This window comes from Rana temporaria, chromosome 11 (assembly GCF_905171775.1).
Source record: "Rana temporaria chromosome 11, aRanTem1.1, whole genome shotgun sequence".
NCBI lineage: Eukaryota > Metazoa > Chordata > Amphibia > Anura > Ranidae > Rana > Rana temporaria.
This window is the reverse complement of record NC_053499.1, coordinates 162,002,785-162,020,609: the sequence shown is the minus strand read 5'-3', so window position 1 is coordinate 162,020,609 and position 17,825 is coordinate 162,002,785. Positions and strand designations below refer to the sequence as shown.

The following is a 17,825-nucleotide window of genomic DNA, read 5'->3' as shown; positions in this document are numbered from 1 at the left end:
TGTGGGTCAGGCAGCGGGTGACAGGTGGTGAGCTGTGGGTCAGGCAGCGGGTGACAGGTGACTAGCTGTGGGTCAGGCAGCGGGTGACAGGTGGTGAGCTGTGGGTCAGGCAGTGGCTCCTGTATCATGGTGGCTTCCGCCGTCTGTGTCTGCTCTTCTGCTAGGCGTCCAATTGGAGCGCCTGTCCTTTCAGCCAGTCGGCAGGGGAGGAGGACCAGTGTGGCGATAACAAATTTTTATTTGATATCGTCACACAACTGGGTGGGCTTTGGGCCTCTGTCTGTAATAAATGCTTATAAAAATTAAAAAACACACACCCCCCCCCACTTGGAATTCATTCGTCTGGGTATGTAGATCAGAGAGCCAGACACAAGGGGGGCGCGGTGCCCAAGCGCCCCTAATGGACGGGCCGCCACTGCTTTAGATACACTCTCTTAGAAACAAAAACTGGCAGATGAAGTTAAGAGTATTCTCTTTATTTTACACAATTTATGTACAATAGAACTGCACCACACATACATATATACCCGAGTATACACCCCCCCCCCCCCAACCCCTATATACAGGATCTTGAAATGTCGCTCAGCATGCAGGCACCATCATGGAGGAGACAGTGTTGTCAAAAGCCCTAAAATAAAACAGAATAATGCATTATTATCAGATAACTTGTTCCATATGTAAGAAAGGGGGGGGGGGGGGGTATATTGTACTTGGGATCTCTGAGTGGATACAGAACATCCGCTACTCGTCCTCTGTGTACTTTATAATGTTCAGCTGACATTACTGACTAGTTTTTAAATGGGACCTTGCAGTCTGCAGCATCCAAGCCCTATACAGTGTTCCCCTACCTACTATTCTAACCCCCCCCCCCCCGGGCTGCTGATGATGCACCTTACGTCTTTCTGTAGGATCTTGGGAAAGCTGAGGATCTGAAATCCCTCAACTGTACAAAGCAGGAGCACCTCCTCATCAGATCTGAGACCAGTGGCGGCTGGTGCTCAATAATTCGAGGGGGAGCCCCCGGAGACGAGACAGATCTCCCCTCGCCCGATGCAGGTGAGCCAATTTAGTGGCGGCTGGTGAGTCTTCTCCTCCATCCATGCTCTCCGCCCCTCCCTGGCGTGTCCAATAGGATCGCCTGGTGTTTTGGCCAATCAGGAAATGGGTCTCATAAGCCGCGTCTTGATTGGCCGGGAGGAGAGTGAGTGTGAGAATAGCGACTATTCATTCGCTATTGTCACACAACTGGATGGGCTCGGAGTGTAGTGCTCTGCAGTCCTTTTGTATTGGGATTGTGAATAAAAAAAACTCACCGTGACTGGATGGGGTCCCCGGGATTGTAGAAGGGGTTGCACATCACATCTGTGTAGGAGTTGTGAAGTTTGCGGAACATCTGAAAAGAAGTAAAAAAAAGGTTTCAGTCTTTTGGGTGGTCAGCTGCCTCCGTTACATATGGTGGGGGGGGTACAATATATATTTATTTATTATGAAAAGCCAGCCTTACACTCTCCTGTACTTACACTGCGGATTTCATTGTCCCGAAGCGCCGTGTTAGAGGAATCCACCACCATGACAAATTTTACTTTAGAGTTGGTGACGTAGCCGTATCTGGAGGAGAGTTAAGGAGTCACCGAATGTAACCCGGGAATTACCGCACCCAACCAATGCAAATTATGAGTGCTGCTTGAGGCTCCGATGTGTTCCCGCTGGATGTGCAAGGAAGGGGCGGAGCTCATCCCAGCTCTGTGTAAGCTGTAAATCACTACAAACCCCTGTGTATGGAAAGTGAGGAGCGCCTCGGCTTGGTCCACCCTTTCAATGCATTTCACCCCCCCCCCCCCCGCCCATGGAGTCATGTCATTGCTTCTGGGTTGCTATACTGAACGGCCTTTCGAAGTCGACCACGGTGTCCCCCAGCGGATTATGTCCCCCCCCCCCCTGTAATGAGCAGGCGCGGCGATTGCCTCCGAAAATTACCGAACATGTAGCTCTAGGCGACGCCTGAGCACGCTTCTGACATCCAGACTCATTCCATACCATCCCTGTGGACAAGGAGGATGTTAAAAAAACAAATCCAGGGGGCCGAGCGAGCGAAGCAAGGACGTGAGGCCGACTGGCCACTTACAGCGAGGTCCACGCAGGGGCCGCATGTTCGGCTATTTTCGGAGCCAAGCGCCGCACATGTGCAGTACGGAGGGGGGGCACTCATCGGCAGAACACCGGCTTTGTTTGGCTGTCCGGCCGGTAGCTCGAGGCTCCTGGTGGGATGGGAGAGCCTGAGCAAGCCATGGGAAGTGGGAACGTCTCCTCCTGCTGCTTGTAAATAGCAATTGAGGGGCTGGTTACTCACTCTGATTGTTATTACAGGATTGCCAGCTCTAAAAAAATAAACGGTACCGGGGTGATACCTGCAGCTGCATATCATCCCAGTACAACCGCTTAAAGATCAGTGGCATACTCTGTACATGATTGGTTGGCAAGTGGAAATACAAAGTGTTCCTTAATTGGCACTTGGGCAAAGCAAGACGCTTCCTGCGTAAAGCAAGGCGCTTCCTGTGTAAAGCAAGACGCTTCCCGAGTAGGGCAAGACACTTCCCGAGTAAGGCAAGACACTTCCCGAGTAAGGCAAGACACTTCCCGAGTAAGGCAAGACACTTCCCGAGTAAGGCAAGACACTTCCCGAGTAAGGCAAGACACTTCCCGAGTAAGGCAAGACACTTCCCGCGTAAGGCAAGACACTTCCCGAGTAAGGCAAGACACTTCCCGAGTAAGGCAAGACACTTCCCGAGTAAGGCAAGACACTTCCCGGGTAAGGCAAGACACTTCCCGCGTAAGGCAAGACACTTCCCGCGTAAGGCAAGACACTTCCCGCGTAAGGCAAGACACTTCCCGCGTAAGGCAAGACACTTCCCGCGTAAGGCAAGACACTTCCCGAGTAAGGCAAGACACTTCCCGAGTAAGGCAAGACACTTCCCGAGTAAGGCAAGACACTTCCCGAGTAAGGCAAGACACTTCCCGAGTAAGGCAAGACACTTCCCGCGTAAGGCAAGACACTTCCTGCGTAAAGCAAGGCACTTCCTGTATAAAGTAAGCAGTAGGGCAGCCGCTTGGCATTGGAACCAGAAGCCAGCCGCAGTCCCTGTACTGGTGCCCATCACAGTGGCTTTCATCTTCCACAGCTATGTACAAAATTGCCAGACCTAAACTTCAAATACTTGATGATCACATTGGGGGGGGGGGGGGGGGGGGGGGATTTACTTAAACCCGAAGCGCACAGAATCTGGTGCCCCTCTGCATAGTAACCAATCAGCTTCCAGGTTTTATTGTCAAAGCATAAAGTGGAAATATAGTCAGAAAGCCAAGTCCGGCTAGATGAGGTCAGGCCCAGCCCCCTGTTACATCTTCCCAAAGGTGAACTTATCCCTCAGGACCCCCCAGGAAGACGGGGGACAGCTCAGGGCCACATGAATAGAACATCCTCTCCTCCCCCATCCATTCAGCCAGGCAGTGTTCCAGAGAGGAGCCCCGTGTGAAGGATACACTTTGTAGTCCTCGGTGGGGTACAGCAGTCCCAGGTAGAGTTCTCTTTGATCCACCAGAGCTTTCCCCATAGCAGAGATCTTCTCATCCACCACATCCAGGGAGGTGTGCACCGTGTAATGGAACTTCAGCTGCTCCTCCGTGGGGATGCTGCGAATGTACAACGGATAATTCTGAAAGAGAAATCAAATTTCAGCTGAAAACTCCACATGGTCCCGACATTCCGAGAACTGGGGGGCGGGAACATGGGAGAACTGGGGGCGGGATCATGGGAGAACTGGGGGCGGGGTCGTGGGAGAACTGGGGGGAGGGCATCTTAAGAGAACTGGGGGGCGGGATCATGGGAGAACTGGGGGGCGGGGTCGTGGGAGAACTGGGGGCGGGATCATGGGAGAACTGGGGGGCGAGTCGTGGGAGAACTGGGGGGAGGGCATCTTAGGAGAACTGGGGGCGGGGTCGTGGGAGAACTGGGGGGCAGGGTCGTGGGAGAACTGGGGGGAGGGCATCTTAGGAGAACTGGGGGGCGGGGTTCGTGGGAGAACTGGGGGCGGGGTTCGTGGGATAACTGAGGGGAGGGCATCTTAGGAGAAGCGGGGTCGTGGGAGAACTAGAGGGCGGGTCCTGGGAGAACTGGAGGGGCGGGGTCGTGGGAGAACTGGAGGGCGGGGTCGTGGGAGAACTAGAGGGCGGGTCCTGGGAGAACTGGAGGGGCGGGTCGTGGGAGAACTGGAGGGCGGGGTCGTGGGAGAACTGGAGGGCGGGGTCGTGGGAGAACTGGAGGGCGGGGTCGTGGGAGAACTGGAGGGCGGGGTCGTGGGAGAACTGGAGGGCGGGGTCGTGGGAGAACTGGAGGGCGGGGTCGTGGGAGAACTGGAGGGTGGGAGAACTGGAGGGCGGGGTCGTGGGAGAACTGGAGGGCGGGGTCGTGGGAGAACTGGGGGGAGGGCATCTTAGGAGAACTGGAGGGCGAGGTCGTGGGAGAACTGGAGGGCGGGGTCGTGGGAGAACTGGAGGGCGGGGTCGTGGGAGAACTGGAGGGCGGGGTCGTGGGAGAACTGGGGGGCGGGGTTCGTGGGAGAACTGGAGGGCGGGGTCGTGGGAGAACTGGGGGGCGGGGTCGTGGGAGAACTGGAGGGCGGGGTCGTGGGAGAACTGGAGGGCGGGTCGTGGGAGAACTGGGGGGGCGGGGTCGTGGGAGAACTGGGGGGCGGGGTCGTGGGAGAACTGGAGGGCGGGGTCGTGGGAGAACTGGAGGGCGGGGTCGTGGGAGAACTGGAGGGCGGGGTCGTGGGAGAACTGGGGGGCGGGGTCATGGGTGTGGTGGAAGTGCGTCGGACAGCCTTGCCTTTTATTTTAGCACAGCCGCCCGAATGCTTCCATCTGACAACTGAACCCGGCTGGACAAAGCCCAGGTGCCAGGAAGCCATTTCTAGTTGCCATGGCGACCTGCGATTTGTTGAGCCCTGCCTTATTGTGTATTTGTTCCTGGAAATTTGCATTTGATAAATGGCCGCGCAACGTAAAACATCGCAGCACCCACCACTTTATTCTCCAGGGGCTCAGATTTCAGGGTAAAAAATGCTGATTTTAACATGTATGTGACTGGCCCCGGATAGTACCCCCCCCCCCCCGTACCCCCCAATGGTTTGTTCCACCCAGTAAAGTGATGGGGATGGAAGACATCAATGGACATGAAAGGGGGGGGGGCTTCAGACCTCCTCCCCTCCCCCAGGCAGTCTGTACATGAACTACAAGTCACAGCCAGCACTGACACCCCCACAGCGGTGGAGAGCCCGGTCGGTTCTGGTGCCCCCCCATTCTCCTTCTCACCTCCTTAGCGATGACAGCTACACACACCGCCATCTTGGTCCTCTCAAGCTGTGACGTGCCCTACGCATCACGTGATTGCCTCATCCCCCCCCGCTTCCTGTCAAGAGTGGAGCTCCACTCCGCAGCCAGGACCGCCCCCTTGTCAGGGTGTCTATCTCAGTGCCTGCGCGGAGTTCCGCGTTGTGATTGGATAGAAGTTGTCAGGCAGCGGGGAGGGACAGGCAGGCGTTCCGTCAGATTGGGCGACCTGTGAAAATTGTTGTAACGGAAGTGACGTTCAGTTACGGCCATCTTTGCACACCCGCACAGTAAGTCTGAAGTCGGTAAGAGGACATCTTTTTACACCCAATGGAGTCTTTCATTCCACAAAACCAGGCAGGAAGATGAGTGGCGGGCTCGGTGTGGTGGAGGGGCCCATCAGGTGAGGAGGACATTCTTCATGTGTAGAGCCTCTCACACCTCATACATCTCCTTGTGTCCCCTCAAGGAGATTCCCCCTCACTTCCTGTCCTGGTGACACAACAGGAAGTAGGAGGAAATGTCTCCACAGTGAGAATGGAAGATCCCCCGGCTGGTGACAACTGTCTGAGCTTCTTCACACATGAAGTGATTTATGATGGAGATTGAGTGGGATGTATTTGGGTCTGCAGTCTCTGACCGTCTCTTGTATTATGTCTTCAGTCTCTGACCATCTCCTGTATTATGTCTTCAGTCTCTGACCATCTCCTGTATTATGTCTTCAGTCTCTGACCATCTCCTGTATTATGTCTTCAGTCTCTGACCATCTCCTGTATTATGTCTTCAGTCTCTGACCATCTCCTGTATCATGTCTGCAGTCTCTGACCATCTCCTGTATCATGTCTGCAGTCTCTGACCATCTCTTGTATCATGTCTGCAGTCTCTGACTATCTCCTGTAGCATGTCTGCAGTCTCTGATCATCTCCTGTATCATGTCTGCAGTCTCTGACCGTCTCTTGTATCATGTCTCCAGTCTCTGACCATCTCCTGTATCATGTCTGCAGTCTCTGACCATCTCCTGTATCATGTCTGCAGTCTCTGACCATCTCCTGTATCATGTCTGCAGTCTCTGACCATCTCCTGTATCATGTCTGCAGTCTCTGACCGTCTCTTGTATCATGTCTCCAGTCTCTGACCATCTCCTGTATCATGTCTGCAGTCTCTGACCATCTCCTGTATCATGTCTGCAGTCTCTGACTATCTCCTGTATCATGTCTGCAGTCTCTGACCATCTCCTGTAGCATGTCTGCAGTCTCTGACCATCTCCTGCATCATGTCTGCAGTCTCTGACCATCTCCTGTATCATGTCTGCATTCTCTGACCATCTCCTGCATCATGTCTGCATTCTCTGACCATCTCCTGTATCATGTCTGCAGTCTCTGACCATCTCCTGTATCATGTCTGCATTCTCTGACCATCTCCTGTATCATGTCTGCAGTCTCTGACCATCTCCTGTATTATGTCTGCAGTCTCTGATCATCTCCTGTATCATGTCTGCAGTCTCTGACCATCTCCTGCATCATGTCTGCAGTCTCTGACCATCTCCTGCATCATGTCTGCAGTCTCTGACCATCTCCTGTATCATGTCTGCATTCTCTGACCATCTCCTGTATCATGTCTGCAGTCTCTGACCATCTCCTGTATTATGTCTGCAGTCTCTGATCATCTCCTGTATCATGTCTGCAGTCTCTGACCATCTCCTGTATTATGTCTGCAGTCTCTGACCATCTCCTGTATCATGTCTGCAGTCTCTGATCATCTCCTGTATCATGTCTGCAGTCTCTGACCATCTCCTGTATCATGTCTGCAGTCTCTGATCCCTCTTCTCTCTGATGCCATGACATGTGTTGTGTGTCCTGATCGCACGGTTGTGTTGGGGGGGGGGGGGGGGGGGGGGGGGGGGGGGGGGGAGGGGGGGTCTATTCTGAGTGGGACAGATGGGCTCATGTCTGCTGCTCTCCGCACACGACACGCCACCAGGCCCGGGGTCCCGAAGGTCGCCGCGGAATCAGGAATGTGACCTCCGTGTCGTGCAGCACAGCTGATCCCCCACCGGATTCTCCAACACAATACCAAAGGGGCAATTAGAGGAAATGAAGCAAGTGCACCGCACACCTGTGCCCCGGGCCCCCGGGGGCCACACAGGCAAGTCTGGAGCATCAGTCAGAGGAAATTTCTAAACACCCATCTGTGAACATCGCACCGTCTACAACACCGCCCCCCCCACCCCCCCATACTTCTCCCCCCACCCCCCCCCCATACTTCTCCCCCCCCCATACTTCTCACCCCTCACAATCCCCCCCCCATACTTCTCACCCCTCACCCCTTCATCCCCTCCCCCCCATACTTCTCACCCCTCACCCCCCCCATACTTCTCACCCCCCCATACTTCTCACCCCTCACAATCCCCCCCCCATACTTCTCACCCCTCACCCCTTCATCCCCTCCCCCCCATACTTCTCACCCCTCACCCCCCCCATACTTCTCACCCCTCACCCCCCCCCCCCCATACTTCTCCCCCCATACTTCTCACCCCTCACCCCCATACTTCTCCCCCACATACTTCTCATCCCTCACCCCCCCATACTTCTCACCCCTCACACACACCCCCATACTTCTCACCCCCCCCCATACTTCTCACCCCCCACAATTCCCCCCCTACTTCTCCCCCCCCCATACTTCTCACCCCCTCACAATCCCCCCCCATACTTCTCACCCCTCACCCCCCCATTCTTCCCCCCCCCACACCTCCCCCCATACTTCTCACCCCCCCATACTTCTCACCCCCCTCACCCCCCCCCATACTTCTCATCCCTCACCCCCCCATACTTCTCACCCCCCCCCATACTTCTCACCCCCCCCACACACTTCTCCCCCACCCCCCCATACTTCTCCCCCCACACCCCCCCCCATACTTCTCACCCCCCCCATACTTCTCACCCCTCACAATCCCCCCCCCACACTTCTCACCCCCCCCATACTTCTCACCCCTCACCCCCCCCATACTTCTCACCCCTCACCCCCCCATACTTCTCACCCCTCACCCCCCCATACTTCTCACCCCCTCACAATCCCCCCCCCCCCATACTTCTCACCCCTCACAATTCCCCCCCCCCACTTCTCACCCCCCCCATACTTCTCACCCCTCACAATCCCCCCCCCCATACTTCTCACCCCCCCCCCATACTGTCGTCAGATCGTCTCCGATCTATGGGGAGGGGGGGTCATTCATACTCACACCTGGGCCGGATAATACACCAGACAAAGAGATTGCGCTTTATTAACCCTCCGCACTCCGCACAGCGCTTTCTACCCCACAGAATGTGGCGAGTTTTCTGTTTTATATATGAAAAGTCGTCGTCCAATAGGAAGAAGAGGCGGAGATTTCATATTTCCACAGCGAGACCCCGTAATCTGACCGACCCGGGGACCCCTGTGTGTGATACCCGTACCCCCCCAAATATGTATTCTACCTGTACCCCCCAAATATGTGTGATACCTGTACCCCCCAAATATGTGTGATACCTGTACCCCCCCCCCAAATATGTATTCTACCTGTACCCCCCCCCAAATATGTATTCTACCTGTACCCCCCAGATATGTGTTATACCTGTACCCCCCCCAAATATGTATTCTACCTGTACCCCCCCCAAATATGTGTGATACCTGTACCCCCCAAATATGTGTTATACCTGTACCCCTCCAATATGGGTTCTACCTGTGCCCCCCCAAATATGTTGTACCCCCAAATATGTGTAATACCCAGACTCCCAATGGGTGTGTTATACCTGTACCACCCCCCCCCAGATATGTGTGATACCTGTACCCCCCAGATATGTGTGATACCTGTACCCCCCAAATATGTGTGATACCTGTACCCCCCAAATATGTGTGATACCTGTACCCCCCCAGATATGTGTTATACCTGTACCCCCCAAATATGTGTGATACCTGTACCCCCAAATTTGTGTTATACCTGTACCCCAAATATGTGTGATACCTGTACCCCCCCAAATATGTGTTATACCTGTACCCCCCAAATATGTGTGATACCTGTACCCCCCCAAATATGTGTGATACCTGTACCCCCCCCAAATATGTGTGATACCTGTACCCCCCCATATATGTGTTATACCTGTACCCCCCAAATATGTGTGATACCTGTACCCCCAAATTTGTGTTATACCTGTACCCCAAATATGTGTTATACCTGTACCCCCCCCAAATATGTGTTATACCTGTACACCCCCCCCCCCAATATGGGTTCTACCCGTACCCCCCAAATATGTATTATACCTGTACCCCCCCAGATATGTGTTATACCTGTACCCCCCAAATATGTGTGATACCTGTACCCCCAAATATTTGTTAGACCTGTACCCCCCCAAATATGTGTTATACCTGTACACCCCCCCCCCCCCCCCCAAATATGTGTTATACCTGTACACCCCCCCCCCCCCCCCCCAAATATGTGTGATTGAGTCAGGAGGAGGGGCCGGGTGACGCTCTGTGGTGGCCGGAGACGAGTCAGGAGGAGGAGCCTGCTATTGCACATGTGATACATTGTTTGCAGGTTCATATAAAAGAGAAATGAGAAATGCTTTTTTTTCCTCGCATATATTCATTATTATTATTATTTGTATTTTTTTTGTAAAAGGTTCGGCCTTTAATTATAAGTTCAGTGTAGTTTAGGTGTCGGCCTGTCTGGATTGAAAATGACTGATATTGTAGTGCCATCTAGTGTCTACAAAGGAAATTACACTTTTCCACTAAACGTGCAGAAAGATTTGTATAATACGACTTCTTCACCCCAAAAAACTCGCTGGACAAATAAGTGCAGCTGTCAGATTCAGTCTCTGATGTCGGAGATGGGGGCGGGCCGATATTCGCTTTCAGCCTCCTGACTCCGCCCCACAAACAGAGCGGCACCCGACCCCTCCTCCTGACTCGTCTCCGTCCACCACAGAGCGTCACCCGGCCCCTCCTCCTGACTCGTCTCCGGCCACCACAGAGCCACACCCGGCCCCTCCTCCTGACTCGTCTCTGGCCACCACAGAGCGTCACCCGGCCCCTCCTCCTGACTCGTCTCCGCCCACCACAGACCAGCCCCTCCTCCTGACTCGTCTCCGGCCACCACAGACCGGCCCCTCCTCCTGACTCATCTCCGCCCACCACAGACCGGCACCCGGCCCCTCCTCCTGACTCGTCTCCGGCCACCACAGAGCGGCACCCAGCCCCTCCTCCTGACTCGTCTCCGGCCACCACAGAGCCACACCCGGCCCCTCCTCCTGACTCATCTCTGGCCACCACAGAGCGGCACCCGGCCCCTCCTCCTGACTCGTCTCCGGCCACCACAGAGCCACACCCGGCCCCTCCTCCTGACTCGTCTCTGGCCACCACAGAGCGTCACCCGGCCCCTCCTCCTGACTCGTCTCCGCCCACCACAGACCAGCCCCTCCTCCTGACTCGTCTCCGGCCACCACAGACCGGCCCCTCCTCCTGACTCATCTCCGCCCACCACAGACCGGCACCCGGCCCCTCCTCCTGACTCGTCTCCGTCCACCACAGAGCGTCACCCGGCCCCTCCTCCTGACTCGTCTCCGCCCACCACAGAGCGGCACCCGGCCCCTCCTCCTGACTCGTCTCCGCCCACCACAGACCAGCACCCGGCCCCTCCTCCTGACTCGTCTCCGGCCACCAGAGCGTCACCCGGCCCCTCCTCCTGACTCGTCTCCGCCCACCACAGAGCGTCACCTGGCCCCTCCTCCTGACTTGTCTCCGGCCACCACAGACCGGCACCCGGCCCCTCCTCCTGACTCGTCTCCGGCCACCACAGAGCGGCACCCGGCCCCTCCTCCTGACTCGTCTCCGCCCACCACAGACCGGCCCCTCCTCCTGACTCGTCTCCGGCCACCACAGACCGGCCCCTCCTCCTGACTCGTCTCCGCCCACCACAGACCGGCCCCTCCTCCTGACTCGTCTCCGGCCACCACAGACCGGCCCCTCCTCCTGACTCGTCTCCGCCCACCACAGAGCGGCACCCGGCCCCTCCTCCTGACTCGTCTCCGGCCACCACAGACCGGCACCCGGCCCTCCTCCTGACTCGTCTCCGGCCACCACAGACCAGCACCCGGCCCCTCCTCCTGACTCGTCTCCGGCCACCACAGACCAGCACCCGGCCCCTCCTCCTGACTCGTCTCCGGCCACCACAGAGCGGCACAGGCCCCTCCTCCTGACTCGTCTCCGCCCACCACAGAGCGGCACCCGGCCCCTCCTCCTGACTCGTCTCCGGCCACCACAGAGCGGCACCCGGCCCCTCCTCCTGACCCGTCTCCGGCCACCACAGAGCGTCACCCGGCCCCTCCTCCTGACTCGTCTCCGCCCACCACAGAGCGTCACCTGGCCCCTCCTCCTGACTTGTCTCCGGCCACCACAGACCGGCACCCGGCCCCTCCTCCTGACTCGTCTCCGGCCACCACAGAGCGGCACCCGGCCCCTCCTCCTGACTCGTCTCCGCCCACCACAGACCAGCACCCGGCCCCTCCTCCTGACTCGTCTCCGGCCACCAGAGCGTCACCCGGCCCCTCCTCCTGACTCGTCTCCGCCCACCACAGAGCGTCACCTGGCCCCTCCTCCTGACTTGTCTCCGGCCACCACAGACCGGCACCCGGCCCCTCCTCCTGACTCGTCTCCGCCCACCACAGAGCGGCACCCGGCCCCTCCTCCTGACTCGTCTCCGGCCACCACAGACCGGCACCCGGCCCTCCTCCTGACTCGTCTCCGGCCACCACAGAGCGGCACCCGGCCCCTCCTCCTGACTCGTCTCCGGCCACCACAGACCAGCACCCGGCCCCTCCTCCTGACTCGTCTCCGGCCACCACAGAGCGGCACCCGGCCCCTCCTCCTGACTCGTCTCCGCCCACCACAGACCAGCACCCGGCCCCTCCTCCTGACTCGTCTCCGGCCACCACAGAGCGGCACCCGGCCCCTCCTCCTGACTCGTCTCCGGCCACCACAGACCGGCACCCGGCCCTCCTCCTGACTCGTCTCCGGCCACCACAGAGCGGCACCCGGCCCCTCCTCCTGACTCGTCTCCGGCCACCACAGACCAGCACCCGGCCCCTCCTCCTGACTCGTCTCCACCCACCACAGAGCGGCACCCGGCCCCTCCTCCTGACTCGTCTCCGCCCACCACAGACCAGCACCCGGCCCCTCCTCCTGACTCGTCTCCGGCCACCACAGAGCGGCACCCGGCCCCTCCTCCTGACTCGTCTCCGGCCACCACAGAGCGGCACCCGGCCTCTCCTCCTGACTCGTCTCCGGCCACCACAGAGCGGCACCCGGCCCCTCCTCCTGACTCGTCTCCGGCCACCACAGAGCCACACCCGGCCCCTCCTCCTGACTCGTCTCCGGCCACCACAGAGCGGCACCCGGCCCCTCCTCCTGACTCGTCTCAGGCCACCACAGAGCGGCACCCGGCCCCTCCTCCTGACTCGTCTCCGGCCACCACAGAGCGGCACCCGGCCCCTCCTCCTGACTCGTCTCCGGCCACCACAGAGCGGCACCCGGCCCCTCCTCCTGACTCGTCTCCGGCCACCACAGACCGGCACCCGGCCCCTCCTCCTGACTCGTCTCCGGCCACCACAGACCGGCACCCGGCCCCTCCTCCTGACTCGTCTCCGGCCACCACAGATCGGCACCCAGCCCCTCCTCCTGACTCGTCTCCGGCCACCACAGATCGGCACCTGGCCCCTCCTCCTGACTCGTCTCCGGCCACCACAGAGCGGCACCCGGCCCCTCCTCCTGACTCGTCTCCGGCCACCACAGAGCGGCACCTGGCCCCTCCTCCTGACTCGTCTCCGGCCACCACAGAGCGGCACCCGGCCCCTCCTCCTGACTCGTCTCCGGCCACCACAGAGCGGCACCCGGCCCCTCCTCCTGACTCGTCTCCGGCCACCACAGACCGGCACCCGGCCCCTCCTCCTGACTCGTCTCCGGCCACCACAGAGCCACACCCGGCCCCTCCTCCTGACTCGTCTCCGGCCACCACAGAGCGTCACCCGGCCCCTCCTCCTGACTCGTCTCCGGCCACCACAGAGCGGCACCCGGCCCCTCCTCCTGACTCGTCTCCGGCCACCACAGAGCGGCACCCGGCCCCTCCTCCTGACTCGTCTCCGGCCACCACAGAGCGGCACCCGGCCCCTCCTCCTGACTCGTCTCCGGCCACCACAGACCGGCACCCGGCCCCTCCTCCTGACTCGTCTCCGGCCACCACAGAGCGGCACCCGGCCCCTCCTCCTGACTCGTCTCCGGCCACCACAGATCGGCACCCAGCCCCTCCTCCTGACTCGTCTCCGGCCACCACAGATCGGCACCTGGCCCCTCCTCCTGACTCGTCTCCGGCCACCACAGACCGGCACCCGGCCCCTCCTCCTGACTCGTCTCCGGCCACCACAGAGCGGCACCTGGCCCCTCCTCCTGACTCGTCTCCGGCCACCACAGAGCGGCACCCGGCCCCTCCTCCTGACTCGTCTCCGGCCACCACAGAGCGGCACCCGGCCCCTCCTCCTGACTCGTCTCCGGCCACCACAGAACGGCACCCGGCCCCTCCTCCTGACTCGTCTCCGGCCACCACAGAGCGGCACCCGGCCCCTCCTCCTGACTCGTCTCCGGCCACCACAGACCGGCACCCGGCCCCTCCTCCTGACTCGTCTCCGGCCACCACAGACCGGCACCCGGCCCCTCCTCCTGACTCGTCTCCGGCCACCACAGACCGGCACCCGGCCCCTCCTGACTCGTCTCCGGCCACCACAGACCGGCACCCGGCCCCTCCTCCTGACTCGTCTCTGGCCACCACAGATCGGCACCCGGCCCCTCCTCCTGACTCGTCTCCGGCCACCACAGACTGGCACCCGGCCCCTCCTCCTGACGCATCTCCGGCCACCACAGATCGGCACCCGGCCCCTCCTCCTGACTCGTCTCCGGCCACCACAGAGCGGCACCCGGCCCCTCCTCCTGACTCGTCTCCGGCCACCACAGAGCCACACCCGGCCCCTCCTCCTGACTCGTCTCCGGCCACCACAGAACGGCACCCGACCCCTCCTCCTGACTCGTCTCCACCCACCACAGAGCCACACCCGGCCCCTCCTCCTGACTCGTCTCCGGCCACCACAGAGCGGCACCCGGCCCCTCCTCCTGACTCGTCTCCGGCCACCACAGACCGGCACCCGGCCCCTCCTCCTGACTCGTCTCCGGCCACCACAGACCGGCACCCGGCCCCTCCTCCTGACTCGTCTCCGGCCACCACAGACCGGCACCCGGCCCCTCCTCCTGACTCGTCTCCGGCCACCACAGAGCGGCACCTGGCCCCTCCTCCTGACTCGTCTCCGGCCACCACAGAGCGGCACCCGGCCCCTCCTGACTCGTCTCCGGCCACCACAGACCGGCACCCGGCCCATCCTCCTGACTCGTCTCCGGCCACCACAGAGCCACACCCGGCCCCTCCTCCTGACTCGTCTCCGGCCACCACAGACCGGCACCCGGCCCCTCCTCCTGACTCGTCTCCGGCCACCACAGACCGGCACCCGGCCCCTCCTCCTGACTCGTCTCCGGCCACCACAGAGCGGCACCCGGCCCCTCCTCCTGACTCGTCTCCGGCCACCACAGAGCGGCACCCGGCCCCTCCTCCTGACTCGTCTCCGGCCACCACAGAGCCACACCCGGCCCCTCCTCCTGACTCGTCTCCGGCCACCACAGAACGGCACCCGGCCCCTCCTCCTGACTCGTCTCCACCCACCACAGAGCCACACCCGGCCCCTCCTCCTGACTCGTCTCCGGCCACCACAGAGCGGCACCCGGCCCCTCCTCCTGACTCGTCTCCGGCCACCACAGAGCGTCACCCGGCCCCTCCTCCTGACTCGTCTCCGCCCACCACAGACCGTCACCCCGCCCCTCCTCCTGACTCGTCTCCGGCCACCACAGAGCGGCACCCGGCCCCTCCTCCTGACTCATCTCCGGCCACCACAGAGCGGCACCCGGCCCCTCCTTCTGACTCGTCTCCGCCCACCACAGACCGGCACCCGGCCCCTCCTCCTGACTCGTCTCCGGCCACCACAGACCAGCACCGGCCCCTCCTCCTGACTCGTCTCTGGCCACCACAGAGCGTCACGTGAATTGGGGCAGGCTTGTAGGGGCCCCGTAGCATGACTTTTCCCAGGGGCCCATGATGCTATGAAGATGGCACTGTTGGTATCTGGTCATTGGCTGTGGGCTTCAGCTGACACCCAAGGCCTCCAGAAATCGGTAGACATCGGGCTCTCCGTTGCATCGGCAATAGGGACCCCAGCAGAGGCGACACGTGACCCGGCCCCCGGGGGCCCCAGCAGGTCTTAAGGAACATTGTGAACGTGACCTTGGCGTCTTTCTGCACAGCTGCTCCTCGCACCGGATGCTCCACCGCAAGACCAAAGGGGAAATCAGAGCAAATGAAGTGAGTGCATCGCACACCTGTGCTCCGGGCCCCCGGGGGCCCCTAAAGGCAGGTCTGGGAGGGGGGGGGCATCAGCTGGTGAAAGGTTTCCAGAGCAGCCTAAATACCTCCTCTGAGCATTCCACTATTTCCAGTACAATGTCCCCTCCCCCTCATTAGAAGGTCTCATGGCTCCGAGCGCCACTCAAAGGGTTAATCCCCACACCTGAGCCAGGTAAGTGCGTCAGAGCAAGCCGAGTCCCAGAAGACCCTCGCTCCATTCATGTGATACGAGGCGAGCCGAGTCCCGGAAGACCCCCGCTCTGTTCATGTGATACGAGGCGAGCCGAGTCCCAGAAGACCCCCGCTCCATTCATGTGATACAAGGTGAGCCGAGTCCCAGAAGACCCCCGCTCTACTCATGTGATACGAGGCGAGCCGAGTCCCAGAAGACCCCCGCTCCGTTCATGTGATACGAGTCGAGCCGAGTCCCAGAAGACCCCCGCTCCATTCGTGTGATACGAGGCGAGCTGAGTCCCAGAAGACCCCCGCTCCGTTCATGTGATACAAGGCGAGCCGAGTCCCAGAAGACCCCCGCTCTATTCATGTGATACAAGGCGAGCCGAGTCCCAGAAGACCCCCGCTCCGTTCATGTGATACGAGGCGAGCCGAGTCCCAGAAGACCCCCGCTCCATTCATGTGATACGAGGCGAGCCGAGTCCCAGAAGACCCCTGCTCCATTCATGTGAGGCGAGCCGAGTCCCAGAAGACCCCCGCTCCATTCATGTGATACGAGGCGAGCCGAGTCCCAGAAGATCCCCGCTGTGTTCATGTGATACGAGGCGAGCCGAGTCCCAGAAGACCCCCGCTGTGTTCATGTGATACGAGGCGAGCCGAGTCCCAGAAGATCCCCGCTGTGTTCATGTGATACGAGGCGAGCCGAGTCCCAGAAGATCCCCGCTGTGTTCATGTGATACGAGGCGAAGAGCGACTGGAAGAGGAACTGCAACCCGTCTACTCGGAACTTCCCACCATCGGATCGGATACATAATAAAGAATAAAGGGGCCTCATTACTAAAGAGGAGGAGCTACACTGTGCAAAGAGCACCCAATCACACGCAAGGAAAAGAAAAAAACTGCATTTTTGCTTCCACCTGATTGAATGATGGAAGTCAGCAGAGCTTCCCCCAATTTACTAAACTGACCCCAGTGTTACACCCCCGTCCCCCATATACCCCAGTGTTACACCCCCCATCCCCCACATACCCCAATGTCACACCTCCCGTCCCCCACATACCCCTGTGTTACACCCCCATACCCCTGTGTTACACCTCCTGCCCCCCACATACCCCAACGTTACACCCCTTGACCCCCATTCCCCAGTGTTACACCCCCATACCCCAGTGTCACACCCCCGTCCCCCACATACCCCAACGTTACACCCCCTGACCCCCATTCCCCAGTGTTACGCCCCCACATACCCCAATGTTACACCCACATCCCCCTATATACCCCAGTGTTCTACACCGCTATCCCCCACATACCCCTGTTCTAAACCCCTATCCCCCACATACCCCAGGGTTACACCTCTTGCCCCCCACATACCCCAGTACCCCCCGTCCCCCACATACCCCTTTGTCACACCTCCTGCCCCCCACATACTCCAGTGTTGCACCCCCATATACCTCAAAGTTACATCCCCATCCCCCACTGTTACACCCCCTGACACTCACATACACCAGTGTTACATACCCTAGTGCTACACCCCCACATATCCGTGTTACACCCTCATCCCCCACATACCCCCGTTCTACACCCCCTGCCCCCAACACCCCAAAGTTACACCCCCATATAACCCAGTGCTACACCACCTGCCCCCACTGTTACACCCCCTGACACTCACATACCCCAGTGTTACACCCCCTGTCTCCCTTGGGAGGTGCACCACTGCACACAGCCCCTCCTCCCA

General features: G+C 59.7%; 2 protein-coding genes across 2 annotated transcripts; one reads left to right on the top strand and one right to left on the bottom strand.

The window, feature by feature from the left end:
- Positions 1–455: 455 nt before the first annotated feature.
- TRAPPC2L (trafficking protein particle complex subunit 2L) lies at positions 456–5,479 on the bottom strand. Its single transcript, XM_040329609.1, has 5 exons — positions 5,371–5,479; positions 3,541–3,713; positions 1,521–1,608; positions 1,314–1,393; positions 456–628 (listed from the first exon to the last, which is right to left on the bottom strand). The coding sequence occupies exons 1-5, from the start codon at positions 5,401–5,403 to the stop codon at positions 583–585; spliced, it is 420 nt and encodes a 139-aa protein (XP_040185543.1). The 5' UTR covers positions 5,404–5,479; the 3' UTR covers positions 456–582.
- A 274-nt stretch (positions 5,480–5,753) lies between these two features.
- On the top strand, positions 5,754–15,560 carry LOC120916853 (proline-rich protein 36-like). The gene is made up of 3 exons (XM_040327796.1): positions 5,754–5,791; positions 11,467–12,365; positions 12,451–15,560. The coding sequence occupies exons 1-3, from the start codon at positions 5,754–5,756 to the stop codon at positions 15,558–15,560; spliced, it is 4,047 nt and encodes a 1,348-aa protein (XP_040183730.1).
- Positions 15,561–17,825: the final 2,265 nt, after the last annotated feature.